The sequence below is a fragment of the Bufo gargarizans genome, chromosome 10, assembly GCF_014858855.1.
Source record: "Bufo gargarizans isolate SCDJY-AF-19 chromosome 10, ASM1485885v1, whole genome shotgun sequence".
In the NCBI taxonomy this organism is placed as follows: Eukaryota; Metazoa; Chordata; class Amphibia; order Anura; family Bufonidae; genus Bufo; species Bufo gargarizans.
In genome coordinates, this window is record NC_058089.1 from 17675445 (window position 1) to 17690616 (window position 15172).

Sequence of the window (15172 nt, forward strand, 5' to 3'; positions counted from 1 at the left end):
TTTCAGCAGGCCGGCTGCGGACACTTGCTTTAAAATCACTGTAATCCCCTTTAAGCAGTTAGGGGCATATACGGTTTTGCTCTCCGCTGGGCATTACGTGGGGAGGATACGACTAAATATCTGAAAACGCTATATAAATGTATAGCTTAGAAGATGCATTCACTTACAGGGGTTGGGCTTTTAAGACAACTCATCCCTTATCCAAAGGATTGTCTAACAGGCAAGGGTCCGACCGCTGGAGCCCCTGCTGATCACAAGAACGGGGGTCCATGCTCCCCTGTTTGAAATGAACGGCAGACACACACTGCTCCAATCAGCTCTACAGGGCTGCTGGAGACGGGCGAGAGCTTGCACTGACAGACGACAGAATTGAATGGCGTGGCGGACACTCCTGCGTATCTGTTGCTCCATTAAAATGGGGAGCGCGGGACAGGATCTATATACTGCCACCATTAGCGAGGAAATATAGAGAAATACCACACTAATTCCTATCTGGAGAAAATGAAAATGTTAGTCTTCTTGTTATGAGATAATTTTTTAGTTTCTCTCTGCAGATTTCTTCATATATCAGCCTCATACACACACATGTTCCAGGTGGTCGTCTACTACCCTCTGCGTGTATCCACTGCGGGATACAGATACGGGCTGAACACGTCCCGGGTCACAATGATGGGCCAGGGACATAAGAAGAAGACTAACAATACCGAACCTTTCTGGGATTCGTGCTTTTCGGTCTTGCTTTGATACTCATACCCCACAGCGCTTTTGTCTACGTTGTCTTTATCCACGCCGTATTTACCACCGAAACCTTTGGAATAATCTAAAAATAAAAAGGGTGGGGGGGGGGGAGGTTTAGTAAACAAAACGTAACACACTTCTGGCTTAAATGGTGCTAAAAACCTGGGGCACCAAATCTGAGCTGTGCAGTTGACACTTCTGTAACTAAACAGTTTTTAACCCCTTAACGCATAATACTGTACATGTACATTGCACGTCCGTAATTGTATGGAGTGGACTGCTGTGGTATTATAGAATCGGCAGCCGGCCACAATGATGGCTAACGGCGATCGCGCCGAACACGTCATTTAAGCCTTCTGATACCGCGTTCAACACCGATCTCGACATCTGTGAGTCTCTTCTGCCTTCCGATCAGAGCCCCTGCAGTGAAATCGCGTGGATTCGATCGGTTACCATGACGGCCTGTGGTCTGCTGAGCTTTCCCAGGGCTGTCATAGTAATCTGCCTGCTGAGCTGTACACATAGCACAGCTCAGCAGGGAGCACGTCAGAATCCTATTCACCCTAATAGATCTCTATTAGAGTGAATGGAACAAGGGATCAAAAGATGCCAGATTCTAGTCCCCTAAAGGAGCTAATAGTTATTAAATAAGTGAAAAAAAGCGAGAAAAACAAAAACCACCAACATAGTAGAAGTTTAAAATCGCCCCCTTTCCCAATTTTACATATAAAAATATATAAACAATAAAAAAAAATTAGGTATTGCTGTGTCCAAAAATGTCGGAACTATTAATAGTCCTTTAAGCGGTTAAAAATGGTCTACAAAATCGAGTGTAACTAAACGGTGTTGCAAAATGCGGCAGATTTATTAATGGGTTGTGCCGTTGTTCTGGTGCACATTATTGACGCAAAGTAAAATGCATACATGCCAAAAACGGATTTTTAAATATATATCAGTATCAAGTCACATTGGCGTGATGAGTTGGGGGGGGGGGGGGGGTTTCTATACAAACAGCAAGAGAGGAGACCCTACAAAGAGCGACATTCGGTTGCAATTCGTCCTTGTATTACATGGCTGCTCATTCATTTTAGTGGGTGTTGTGTTGTCAGGGGTTTCACCTTCCATTGGGTTTGCGTTTAAGAAAAACTTGTTAACCAGTTCAGGTAGTTTTACTGCCGTAACTTTTTTCATCTATCAATGCGATTTTAATAATTTGATTGTCAACAGTTCAAGTTTTTCTTATTTATTCATTCATTCACACAGTTTTGCCTTTTCAGAATTTTTAGGCTTATTGTGCTGAAAAGCGGAAGGGTTTTCCGGCTAAAGTAATTTTTTATCAAGTGCCTGTAGCCCGCCTGCTGAAGCAGAACATTCATACTTACCTGCTACACGCTGCTCCAGTCTTCCGCTCTGCCTCCATCCTCCTTTCCTCCATCTTTCCGGTCTCCACACCATTTTCTTTCGGTGGTGCATGGGCACAGTCACATGCACCGTTCCAGCCAAAGACTTGCTTTAGCGGGGACGTGCTGCTTGTCGCCACATCACCACTAAAGCCAGTCTGTATGCACCATCGGAAGAAAATGGTGCAGGGACCGGAAAGAGGGAGGCAACACTGAGGACAGGAGTTCAGACGCAGAGCGGAAGACCGGAGCGGCGTGGGGCAGGCAAGTATGAATTTACTGTTTCAGCAGGCCGGCTGCAGACACTTGCTTTAAAATCACTGTAATCCCCTTTAAGCAGTTAGGGGCATATATGGTTTTGCTCTCCGCTGGGCATTACGTGGGGGGGGGGGGGGTACGACTGAATATCTGAAAACGCTATTCAAATGTATAGCTTAGAAGATGCATTCACTTACAGGGGTTGGGCTTTTATAACAACTCATCCCTTATCTAAAGGAGTGTCTAACAGGCAAGGGTCCGACCGCTGGAGCCCCTGCTGATCACAAGAACGGGGGTCCATGCTCCCCTGTTTGAAATGAACGTCAGACACACACTGCTACAATCAGCTCTACAGGGCTGCTGGAGACGGGCGAGAGCTTGCACTCTATGGCACTGACCGAGACGACAGAATTGAATGGCGTGGCGGACCCTCCTGCGTATCTGTTGCTCCATTCAAATGGGGAGCGCGGGACAGGATCTATATACTGCCAACATTAGCGAGGAAATATAGAGAAATACCACACTAATTCCTATCTGGAGAAAATGAAAATGTTAGTCTTCTTGTTAGGAGATAATTTTTTTGTTTCTCTCTGCAGATTTCTTCATATATCAGCCTCATACACACACATGTTCCAGGTGGTCGTCTACTACCCTCTGCGTGTATCCACTGCGGGATACAGATACGGGCTGAACACGTCCCGGGTCACGATGATGGGCCAGGGACATAAGAAGAAGACTGTAACAATACCGAACCTTTCTGGGATTCGTGCTTTTCGGTCTTGCTTTGATACTCATACCCCACAGCGCTTTTGTCTACGTTGTCTTTATCCACGCCGTATTTACCACCGAAACCTTTGGAATAATCTAAAAATAAAAGAGGAGGGGGCGGGGAGGTTTAGTAAGCAAAACGTGACAGACTTCTGGCTTAAATGGTGCTAAAAACCTGGGGCACCAAATCTGAGCTGTGCAGTTGACACTTCTGTAACTAAACAGTTTTTAACCCCTTAACGCATAATGCTGTACATTTACATTGCACGTCCACAATTGTATGGAGTGGACTGCTGTGGTATTATAGAACCGGCACCCGGCCACAATGACGTGAGAACGGCGATCACACTTCTGATACCGCGTTCAACACCGATCTCGACATCTGCGAGGTAAGGCAGAGGGATGAGTCTCTTCTTCCTTCCGATTGGAGCCCCCCCCCCCGTAGTGAAATTGCGTGGATTCGATCGGTTACCATGACGGCCTGTGGTCTGCTGAGGTTTCCCAGGGCTGTCATAGTAATCTGCCCGTCTGAGCTGTACACATAGCACAGCTCAGCAGGGAGCACGTCGGAATCCTATTCACCCTAATAGATCTCTATTAGAGTGAATGGAACAAGGGATCAAAAGATCCCAGATTCTAGTCCCCTAAAGGAGCTAATCGTTATTAAATAAGTGAAAAAAAGCGAGAAAAAAAAAAAACACCAACATAGTAGAAGTTTAAAATCACCCCCTTTCCCAATTTTACATATAAAAATATATAAAACAATAAAAAAAAATTGGTATTGCTGTAATTGAAAATGTCGGAACTATTAATAGTCCTTTAAGCGGTTAAAAATGTTCTACAAAATCGGGTGTAACTAAACGGAGTTGCAAAATGCGCCAGATTTATTCATGGGTTGTGCCGTTGTTCTGGTGCACATTATTGACGCAAAGTAAAATGCATACATCCCAAAAACTGATTTTCAAATCAGTTCCGTCTTGCTGGAACATCACCAAAAACTGCAATTATCATGAAGACATACATAAGCCACGTCTCTTTGTAGTTTCGTTCATAGGAGGCTACTGGAAAAAAAAAAAAAACAGCACTGAAGTATAGAAGCGATTCACCTTTCTGGGACTCGTGTTTCTCAGTCTTTCCTTGGTAATCGAATCCTACAGCGCTCTTATCCACGCGGTCTGCCTGGACTCCAAATTTCCCACCAAAGCCAGTGGAATAATCTGCAGAAACAGAAAGCACCAACAGAAGGTTCTTATTGGACAGTTCAAATTGCTTATTAATGTACTATACACGTCTTTTTTTTTATATTCTATTTTTGGGGTCTTAAAGGAGTTCTCCAGTTTCATAAAGACTTTCTTCATCTGCACAGAGCACTCCAAACACTGCATATTTTTACCCCCGATATCCGTTTTCTAATGTTAGCACTTTCTTTCCCCTGTTCTGATCATCACTGCATCCTGGCAGAATGTGTACATGCAGAACTTCCTGTTGAGTTTTCTTAACAACTTCAGCATGCTTTGCTCTGTAAGGTTCGCTTCAGTGCCTGCGTCACTGTTCCTTCTGCAGTAGTCATGCCCCCAAACCTCTCTCTACATGTTAGCTAGGTGGAGCATGGCATGTTGGGATTGGTTAGAAAACCCAGCAGGAAGCTGATAGAAACAGGAAGTTCTGTATGTAAACATCCTGCCAGGATGCAGAGAACAGGGGAAGGAAAGCACTGAAAAGAAAAACCGGTGTATGGGGCCTGTCACCAGCGACCTCCCAATCCAACCATTTTGCATAATCTGATGTGGTTCACCTGATTAAATGCTCTTTTTTTATTTTGTTGATCTGAGGCTTCAGTAATGATACTGTTACTTAATATGCAAATTAGGCCTTTGGTGCAATGAGGGCGTCACCATTGCTCTTGTTGCATCCAAGCTCTGTTCCTTTCCGTGGCCAGTCCCTGTCTCATTGCTTTTCCATTGTTTGGCCCTGTCCACCAAACGGGCTGGCCAAAGAAAGTAGTGGAGCATGGGTGCAACAAGAGCAATGTTGCCACCCTCACTGCACCAAAGGCCTAATTTGCATATTAAGAACAAGTATCATACCTCAGGAATGGAGCCTCGGATCAACAAACGAAAAACTGTGTTTTAATTAGCAGAATCACAGCTATGTATCTATTCAAACAGCTGGATATAGAGTTCACTCATTAGGGTTTGTTCACAAATTATTATGATTTTTTAAATCGGTCTTTTTTGCCCCTAGAAACAATACCACTCTTGCCCATTAGCTTTGTCTAACACTGCAGCTCATCCCCATGCGAGTAAATGGGCGTTAAGTTATATACACATATCTGCTGGGTCGGGGTGTCTGCGTGTATAGCCGAGACCCAAGGAATTTCTTCGCCTTCCTTCGGGACAATGTTTCATTTCTGTTCAGCATTATCTTATGGACGAGCAGTGGTTCCTAGGAAGACGAATGCCCCGCGGCTTCTGCAACGTCTCCGCTCCCTAGCTGCAGGATACATATCACCAGTCACATTTCTCACTGTCACACAAACCTTTCTGGGATTCATGTTTCTCCGTTTTGCCCTTGTAGTCAAAGCCGAGGGCGCTCTTGTCCACGCGGTCCGCTTGAACTCCATATTTGCCCCCGAAGCCACTGGAGTAATCTGGAAAGATGTTATTTCATGGAGTCAGTAACATTCGGCATCTCTGCTGAAATTAACTAAATATGAAGAGTTTTACATTTCTACAGAATGGAGCGATTCATTGGAAAAACCATCAGAGCCGCTGTATTCCGGGCAGTGCACCAACACTTATGAGGCCGCACGTCTTCCTACGCCACAGGAGCAACGAAGCATCACCCAGTCCCCCCACTGACATCAATGGACTGTGCAATATATGGACAGGCCGAGACCTCCAAATTAGACTTTTTTGCTTCACCCTCTAGAATGCCAATGGATGAAGAACCATTATATAAAAGAGTATTTAAAAAAGTGATTTCAAAATTATTCCCTTTTAAAGTTTTTTTTTTTTTTCAATAGCTCTGAAATACAGGATGTAACTCAGGATCAGTACAGGATAAGTAATGTATGTACACAGTGACTGCAGCTCTGGAGTATAATACAGGATGTAACTCAGGATCAGTACAGGATAAGTAATGTATGTACACAGTGGCTCCACCAGCAGAATAGTGAGTGCAGCTCTGGAGTATAATACAGGATGTAACTCAGGATCAGTACAGGATAAGTAATGTATGTACACAGCGACTCCACCAGCAGAATAGTGAGTGCAGCTCTGGAGTATAATACAGGATGTAACTCAGGATCAGTACAGGATAAGTAATGTATGTACACAGTGGCTCCACCAGCAGAATAGTGAGTGCAGCTCTGGAGTATAATACAGGATGTAACTCAGGATCAGTAGAGGATAAGTAATGTAATGTATGTACACAGTGACTGCACCAGCAGAATAGTGAGTGCAGCTCTGGAGTATAATACAGGATGTAACTGAGGATCAGTACAGGATAAGTAATGTATGTACACAGTGACTCCACCAGCAGAATAGTGAGTGCAGCTCTGGCGTATAATACAGGATGTATGGTAATTCGGGATCAGTACAGGATAAGTAATGTAATATATGTACACAATGACTCCACCAGCAGAATAGTGAGTGCAGCTCTGGAGTATAATACAGGATGTAACTCAGGATCAGTACAGGATAAGTAATGTATGTACACAGTGGCTCCACCAGCAGAATAGTGAGTGCAGCTCTGGAGTATAATACAGGATGTAACTCAGGATCAGTAGAGGATAAGTAATGTAATGTATGTACACAGTGACTGCACCAGCAGAATAGTGAGTGCAGCTCTGGAGTATAATACAGGATGTAACTGAGGATCAGTACAGGATAAGTAATGTATGTACACAGTGACTCCACCAGCAGAATAGTGAGTGCAGCTCTGGAGTATAATACAGGATGTAACTCAGGGTCAGTACAGGATAAGTAATGTAATGCATGTACACAGTGACTGCACCAGCAGAATAGTGAGTGCAGCTCTGGCGTATAATACAGGATGTAACTCGGGATCAGTAGAGGATAAGTAATGTAATGTATGTACACATTGAATCCACCAGCAGAATAGTGAGTGCAGCTCTGGTGTATAATACAGGATGTAACTGAGGATCAGTACAGGATAAGTAATGTATGTACACAGTGACTCCACCAGCAGAATAGTGAGTGCAGCTCTGGCGTATAATACAGGATGTATGGTAATTCGGGATCAGTACAGGATAAGTAATGTAATATATGTACACAATGACTCCACCAGCAGAATAGTGAGTGCAGCTCTGGAGTATAATAATACAGGATGTAACTCAGGATCAGTACAGGATAAGTAATGTAATGTATGTACACAGTGACACCAGCAGAATAGTGAGTGCAGCTCTGGAGTATAATACAGGATGCAACTCAGGATTAGTACAGGATAAGTAAGGTATAAGTAAAACATTACTCAGCTGCTTATTACAGGAACCTGTAGATAATGTGGAGCTTTACTGCTCTTACATATGTTCCTCACAAACATCCAAGAGACACAAGTCACCCATCTACAGTCGACTCCTTGTAAAATTCTTGTTGGACTTGTTTAGCTTGAACCTATAAGGGTATGTTCCCAAAGCAATATTTCTGTGCAGATTTGGTGTGATCTCCACTGTGAAACTGCCGCCTCCCATTGTTTTTTTAAGTGAAATCCACGTTCTAGTTTACACAATGCTAACTTTTCTGTGCAGCTTATGAAAAAGTGAGATGCCTCTTCCATGGCGGGGTGTCTGCGTGCAGCACAACTCAGACCCATGACAACCGAGGGTCCGCTGTGTGAGCACAGCCTTATGTTGCACATGTGTGCCGTGGCCATTGTACTTTTAATTAAATGCACCATACCAAAAAATATAAAAGGCAACATCCTCTATCTCAAAGGTCTGTGGGCGGCTTCCTACCTTTCTGGGACGCGTGTTTCTCAGTCTTCCCTTGGTATTCAAAGTTCACGGCCGACTGTAGAAGAAAAGCAGGGTTACAGATCAGGTATCGTAAGAGAAAATCTGCAACTTAAGGCCTCATGCACACAAACGTTGTTTTGGTCTGCATCGCAGTTTTTTTTGCGGCTCGGATGCGGACCCATTCACGTCAATGGGGCCGCAAAAGATGCGGACAGCACTCCGTGTGCTGTCCGCATCCGTTGCTCCAGTACCGTGGTCCCGCAAAAAAAATATAAACTGTCCTATTCTTGTCCGTTTTGCGGACAAGAATAGGCAGTTATATCAATGGCTGTCTGTGCAGTTCGCAAATTGCGTAACGCACACGGACGCCATCCGTTCAATTTGCGGACCGCAAAACACACAACAGTCGTGTGCATGAGGCCTAAAGCCAAGACACTGAACAAGTAATACATCACTAGGTGCAAATATATTGAACAATGAGGAATCTACACTAATGCTACAGCCAGCACCATGGCAGAAATCCTTGTTCGTCTGTGTTCACGTGTTATGACCCTTGCCCCCACCAATAGCTAGATCAAAAGGTGCATCAGGCACCATGCTCCATTGGTTTCAATGACAGTCTACGGCCTGTCATCACCTCTCTGGTGGAAGCCAAGAAAAGCCCAAAGAGAAAACACTAGGGGAAGAGGTCAGCTCATGGACTTCCAGCAGTGAGAACTCATGTCTCTTCTATTACAGGGATGGCCAACCTGCAGCTCTCCAGCGGTTGTAAAACTACAACTCCCACCATGCTCTGCTGTAGGCCGATAGCTGTAGGCAGTGTGGGCATGCTGGGAGTTGTAGTTTTGCAACAGCTGGAGAGCCACAGGTTGGCCATTCCTGCTCTATTACACCTGAAATTCTTTGTAATTGTGCACACGCTGTAATCAGGACAGCGAGAGAGATCGGTAAGAGATGAAAGATGATAGAATAGCTTACAGCTGCCCCCAGGATCATCAGTGCTCTTAGCTATATATGTGCATGATTGAAAGAAAGCCTGGGAAAGAAGGCGCCCCCTGCTGTGTGAGGGAGGTTATGACACAACTGATGAAGATTAGTCAAATTCAGGTGAGATGAGTTAGGGTCCATTCACACGTCCGTAGAATGGGTCCGCATCCTGCTCCGCAAGACCCATTCATTCTCTATGGGGCAGGAATGGATGCGGACAGCACATAGTGTGCTGTCCGCATCCGCATTTCCAGAGCGCCCCCCCAATCTTCCGGTCCGCGGCTCCGGAAAAAAAAAATAGAACATGTCCTAGTCTTGTCTGCAATTGCGCCGGCGGTTTTTTTTGCGGATCCGCAACGCACTACGGATGTGTGAATCGACCCTAATTGTAATGTGGTGGGCTCCATATTCTCATATAATGTGCACTTAACGAATACAAAGCCGCTGCTGAACACGACCAGGTCACACGTGGGGTCACTCACTGACCCTTTTCTTTACCCTTCCCACCAAACATAGAAAGGTGTTGCATAAAGTCTTATAATTATGGCGTCGGTGCAATTACGTGACACGGATAAATCTCCCCTTTGCATCACCGTCAAAAACAGAAACCATGTCCATCGTGCTGGTGTCTGTCGGTTTCTGCCTCATTTTCCACCATTTTGACTGAAAAATGAGGGCTGTATGCAGCCATATTCTTCCCATCAAATATGACAGAACGGACACTGATGTGAACAGAGCCTTAAAGGAGTTATCAGAGACGGGTCACAATCCTATGCTGCTGCTGCTAGCACCCGCGGCACATGCCGGAGTCTCACGCTTGCGCTGCAGGTTGCAATCCCTGGCTAGAATTGCATTCCCAATGTACAGCAGGTGATTACAGAAGTGGCAGCCATACGGGATCACAGCACATGTTGGATAACCCCTTTAAGGGTAGGTTCACAAGAGGGAATATTTTCCAACACCTATTTTCCAGTGACCCTTGGATTTCTGCCGCAGTTTGCGCTGCTGCGGATCTGCATGAGGATTAGCACCCAATCTTAGGCCTCATCCACATGACTATGTATTATGCGGTCCACAAATTGCGGGTCTGCAATATACAGACCCTGCCTGTGTTGCATTCACATTTTTTGCCGACCCATTGACTTCAATGGGTCCGTGGAGAACATTTTGCAGCAAAGTATAGGACACATCTTTTTGCAGAACGGACTAATTGAAAAGCAGAGTTGACAGCAGTTTTCAATAGAAGGGATTCTGGTAGTCAACAGGCAGCCTATGAAAGTGTATGGCGCACAGTTCTATATGTTCAGGCGTACAAAAGCAACAAGCACGCAGTACAAGGACACTGTACCTTATCCACACGATCTGTCTGAACGCCAAACTTCCCTCCAAAGCCCTTCACCGAATCCGACTGGGAGCAGTGCTTGGACAACTTTGTCTGGTATTCATGCCCCACAGCAGACTGGAATGAGAAGGAAGCCTTTAATTAGTACCCATTATAGTGCTCTACCAGTATAACCAGCTGTTCAGTAACTGCATCTCCAGTGACTGGACTGGAGCAGGAAGGCCTCCATTCTGTTAGCCAAACCCTGGGATTATTCCACCCATCATTTCCCGTTCCCTGCATGCAGGCAGAGATCTGAGTGATGAAGCCTCTCGATGTGAGGCTTGTGAATCAGCTGGCAGTCACCTCAATGGCTCCCATTAAACAGTCCTTCCATTTATCGGCTGCGTCCTGTCTGATGACGTCAGCCCTGTGAGCAAGCCACTACAATCTGTCCGAGTGCAGCCAAACCAGGCCCCGCTGCCCACTGTGTGCGCCAAATATGAAAGGGTAGAGGTCTCACATTAATCAGACTGTAAACGGCTACTATTAACCCTTCAATCACCACAAACTAAAATAAAACTTCACTTTGCATTTATTACAGTAAAACTCATTTAACCCATGTATGACCAAAGTCTGTTTGGGGCCTTAAAGGGGTTTTCTGAGATATTTTTATTTTTTTTACTGATAACCTATCCCCTTGGATAGGTCATCAGTATCTGATCGGTGAGTGTCCGACACCCGGGACCCCTGCCGATCAGCGCAGTGGCGCGTGCAGCCTTCACGCAGCTTTGCCTAGGCCATGTGACGTCACACTCATCGGTCAAATGACCAAGGCGCAGCTCGACACCATTGAAATGAATGAGGCCGAGTTGCGATGCCAAGCATAGTCGCTATCAAATGGACGGCACTGTGCTTGGTGAGCACGGAGAAGGCCGCAGCACTACTGACAACTTCAGTGCCTTCTCTAACAGTCCCAGGTGTCAGACCCCCACCGATCAGATACTGATGACCTGTGTGTGGCCTCATTTTATGCAGGAAAAATTGGAAAACTTTTTTTTTGGTTCACAATGTATTTTGCCCCTCCCCACCCCCCCACTGGGCTTTCCATCGGGCATATACATCCGACTACGATACTCAAACATATTCAATTTAATGAGGCAAACAGAGTCGAAATGATTCTCATTTCTGTCTTTTTTGGCGTATAGCAAATAGCACGGGGGAAAAAAAACTGAAATCAAGTGAAACCAGAAGAATCCTTTGGACTCCATTTGCCTCCCTAAAGTGAATGGACCCATCGTGGTATAGGTTTAAATACCATTTTCCTGGTTTCAAAGTATGCCCCCCTGATGAAAAGCCCAGCATAGGGGCTAAAACGCGCCCAGCATAGGGGCTAAAACGCGCTGTGAACCCAGCCTAAGCCACGAGCTCTGCATGTCACCTTGTCCATGCGGTCCTGCTCCACACCAAACTTTCCTCCATAACCGTGAGAGGCTTTGGGGCCTTCGTCCTGCTCTTGTTGCCTCAGGGAGTGATGCTCTTGGGAGACATTTTCCCTCAATGTATGGATGCTAAAGGAAAGATATAGAATAAAAACCATGTATTAAAAAAAGTTCACAAAAACACAGACTGGTGAAAATAAATCGTAAAATCCAAGGCTCACAGTTCTAGTGACGTAAGGCACAAATCGTATCTGTTCTTGCATCATCAGCTGGCAGTAGGGCACGGCATCTTTTGCTGCAGAGGACACGTGCCATTACATGGCAGCTAGTCAAATAAATGGGCACCCTTTGTGGGGGAACCCCCGTCATGATGCAGTTATGCTCTAACAGAGCAATTGATACTGCTGAGGACAGCAACTGACGGGCACTTATTAGCTGTTGAAATGCAGCATTAATCAGCAGCCACTAAAATCAAAGGGCGGGAGTCGGGTTCTAGACAGAATCAGACTCCTTCCCCCTCTGGCAGCTAACAATATAGCCACTTCTTCTACACAAGCCATACACTTAGTTATGCAGCCACGTACTGCAGGGGCTTGGCTCCTTCCTTGACAAGCAGGGCAGAGATGGCCAGGGGGACTGTATGAGAGAAGTCAGCCCAGGACTTCCTGAATGGTGCATATTTATTCTGAGAATATCTTACTTGATGTGCTCCTGGTGCCCAGATCCTTCTACGGTTTTTGCTCCCCATCTCTGTTCCTTCTCACTGAGGTCGTTCTGCAAACAAACACATGAAAAAAATGTTAGTGCTGATTTTCGGTCATAAAATCTGAACGCAGCTCTGGATGTGGCTGGAGCATAAAACAGAACGAACAGATATATCTGAAGGTTAGTGCATGAATGTGTGGCCTGGGCTACACTGCGACTGTCTGTAGCGCGACTGATTGATTTTTAACTATTGAACAACAGCTGCAGTCCACAAGGCTGAAAGCATTAAATTTGGACTGTAGCTCAATAGTTAAAAATCAATCAAAATGTTGCAGTGTAGCCCAGGCCTAAAGGGGCTGTCTCACTTCAGCTAATGGGATTTATCATGTAGATAAAGTGAATACAAGGCACTTACAAATGTATTGCGATTGTCCATGGTGCCCCCTCTGCTGGCTTGATTTCTTTTTCATCACATTATACACAGCTTGCTTCCATGGTTTACGACCACCCTGCAATCCAGCAGCATGGTCGTGCTTGCACACTATAGGAAAAAGCGCTGGCCTTTGCATGCTCCGGGCCACGGAAGAGAGAGACTAGTGCAATCACGACCACCGGTGCTGGATTGCAGGGTGACTGTAACCATGGAAACAAGCCATTAATAAATGTGATGGGGAAAAAAAATTATGAAGCCAGCAAAGGAGGCAAATATACATTAGGAAGTGTCTTGTGTTCACTTTGTCTTCATGATAAATCCATTTGCTGAACAGAAAGTTGTGGAACATTGTATGTCTGCAGTGACTGAGCTCGATTCATAAAAATAGAAAGAAAAAAAAAATATAAAAAGCCTGTGCAGAATCAGAAAGGAATGGAGCCAACAGGCAGTGAGTCAGGCCCGGTGCCATCGCGTTTCAAACTCACCACAAAGTCAGGATCTGTGTCCCAATCGTCTCCATCATCCACAGAAATGGAAAGAGAATGTCCGGCTGCAGATTTCCACATCTAGAAGATAAAAGGCGTCCGTCCATTACATGAGAATTGTGCAATCGAGTTTTAAAGGGGCTGTCCAGGATTTCAATATTGATAGCCTATCCTCATTATCCGATAGTGGAGGGTTCAACGCTCCGCACCCCCCACCAATCAGCTAATCCCGAAGAGATCTGGTAGCACGGCTGCAGTAACCAGCTCTGGCCACTATGCAATGGATGGAGCTGTTTATTTGCAGCACTACCCGGAAACTGATCAGGCAGGGGGTGTGACCTCCAGTGATCAGACACTGACGGCCTATGCAGAGAACATGCAATCAATATTAAAATCGGCACGCTGCCAGTGTGCGTAACCTCTGCATCACCGGCCATATAATGGATGTGTGATCTGATAATGTACAGATCCGTAACCAACTGACCCTGCGACACTACAACTCCCAGCATCTACTAACAGGGATTTTTCATAGGCAGGAATCTTATACTGACCTAATGCTTCTCGCAGCTGAAGGGTTGCTACAATTATAGCCAATCCTCTAGGACAGGCAAGTCCAAGCTGCGGCCCTCCAGCTGTTGCAAAACTACAACTCCCAGCATGCCCTAATAGCTGTAAGCTATCCAGGCATGCTGGGAGTTTTAGTTTTGCAGCAGCTGGAGGGCCGCAGTTTGGACATGCCTGCTCTAGGAGCTACAGACAACAGAGGGGCCCCTGTGCAAGAACAATATATAGGCCCTAGCTCTGAGACAGCTCAGCGCAGAGGGCCTATTAGGTTTAAAGGGGTTCTCCGGGACTCTTATGTTGATGATGTATGCACAGGATAGGTCAATACGAAATTGGCGCGGCGTCCAACTACCGGGTCTCCTGCCGATCCGCTGTACTGCTGCCTCCTCAAAGCTTATCAAGCACAGCGCCGTACACTGTATAGTGGTCGTGCCTGGTATTGCAGAAAAGCCCCGTTCTCATGAATCAGCGAGAATAGTCTAGGACTGGATACAATTATAGGGCTGCATAAAACTGACAGCAAGCAGAGATCTTGAAAACAATGAGCAATTTAAACACACAGCATATTACAAAGTTACACGCTGTTCAAAGTGTCACATTCACTAACAGCGGTGTACAAGATCTCTCTAAAAACAGCGCCACCACAGGCTGCGTCTGGTATTGCAACTGAACCCCCCATTCACTTGATTAAGGCTGAGCTGCGATGAGTCAAAAAAAGCCAATTTCCTAGGTCATTAGGCAGAATTATTTACACAGTGACAAACAGGAACTTTGACGTCACCAGTATAACAGTAAACTGGGAGAACTGGGCTGTCTTGTATTTAATCGCATACATTAGTTAATAATGCTCATAAACAGCTGCTGACTACAGGCTACGTATGGGTCATGGGTAAGACTAGGAAGGATGGTACCCTGGGGACTGGGAGACTCCATATGATCACCACCAGCATCACTGGGCAATGGTTGTGAAAACCAGTGCAGTGCAAAGGCTGGCACACAACGTTTCTATACTGAACGCCGCTATGCGTTCCCCCACTTGTGTACGATGTGAGTACGGTGGACCGGAGGGGACAAAATACAGTAACATTCAGAC

General features: G+C 45.5%; 1 protein-coding gene across 4 annotated transcripts in view; it reads right to left on the reverse strand.

The window, feature by feature from the left end:
• CTTN (cortactin) overlaps positions 1-15172 on the reverse strand; it is a 36778-nt gene that overhangs the window by 12701 nt on the left and 8905 nt on the right. For 2 of the 4 annotated variants that reach the window (XM_044271066.1, XM_044271068.1), the window contains exons 2-10: positions 13516-13596; positions 12593-12666; positions 11892-12021; positions 10478-10588; positions 8143-8197; positions 5704-5814; positions 4271-4381; positions 3150-3260; positions 710-820 (exon numbers count right to left, since the gene is read on the reverse strand). In XM_044271066.1, the coding sequence (XP_044127001.1) occupies positions 710-820; positions 3150-3260; positions 4271-4381; positions 5704-5814; positions 8143-8197; positions 10478-10588; positions 11892-12021; positions 12593-12666; positions 13516-13596 (895 nt within the window). The remainder of the gene's footprint in view (positions 1-709; positions 821-3149; positions 3261-4270; positions 4382-5703; positions 5815-8142; positions 8198-10477; positions 10589-11891; positions 12022-12592; positions 12667-13515; positions 13597-15172) is intronic. The other 2 variants (XM_044271067.1, XM_044271069.1) reach the window with 1 other exon arrangement.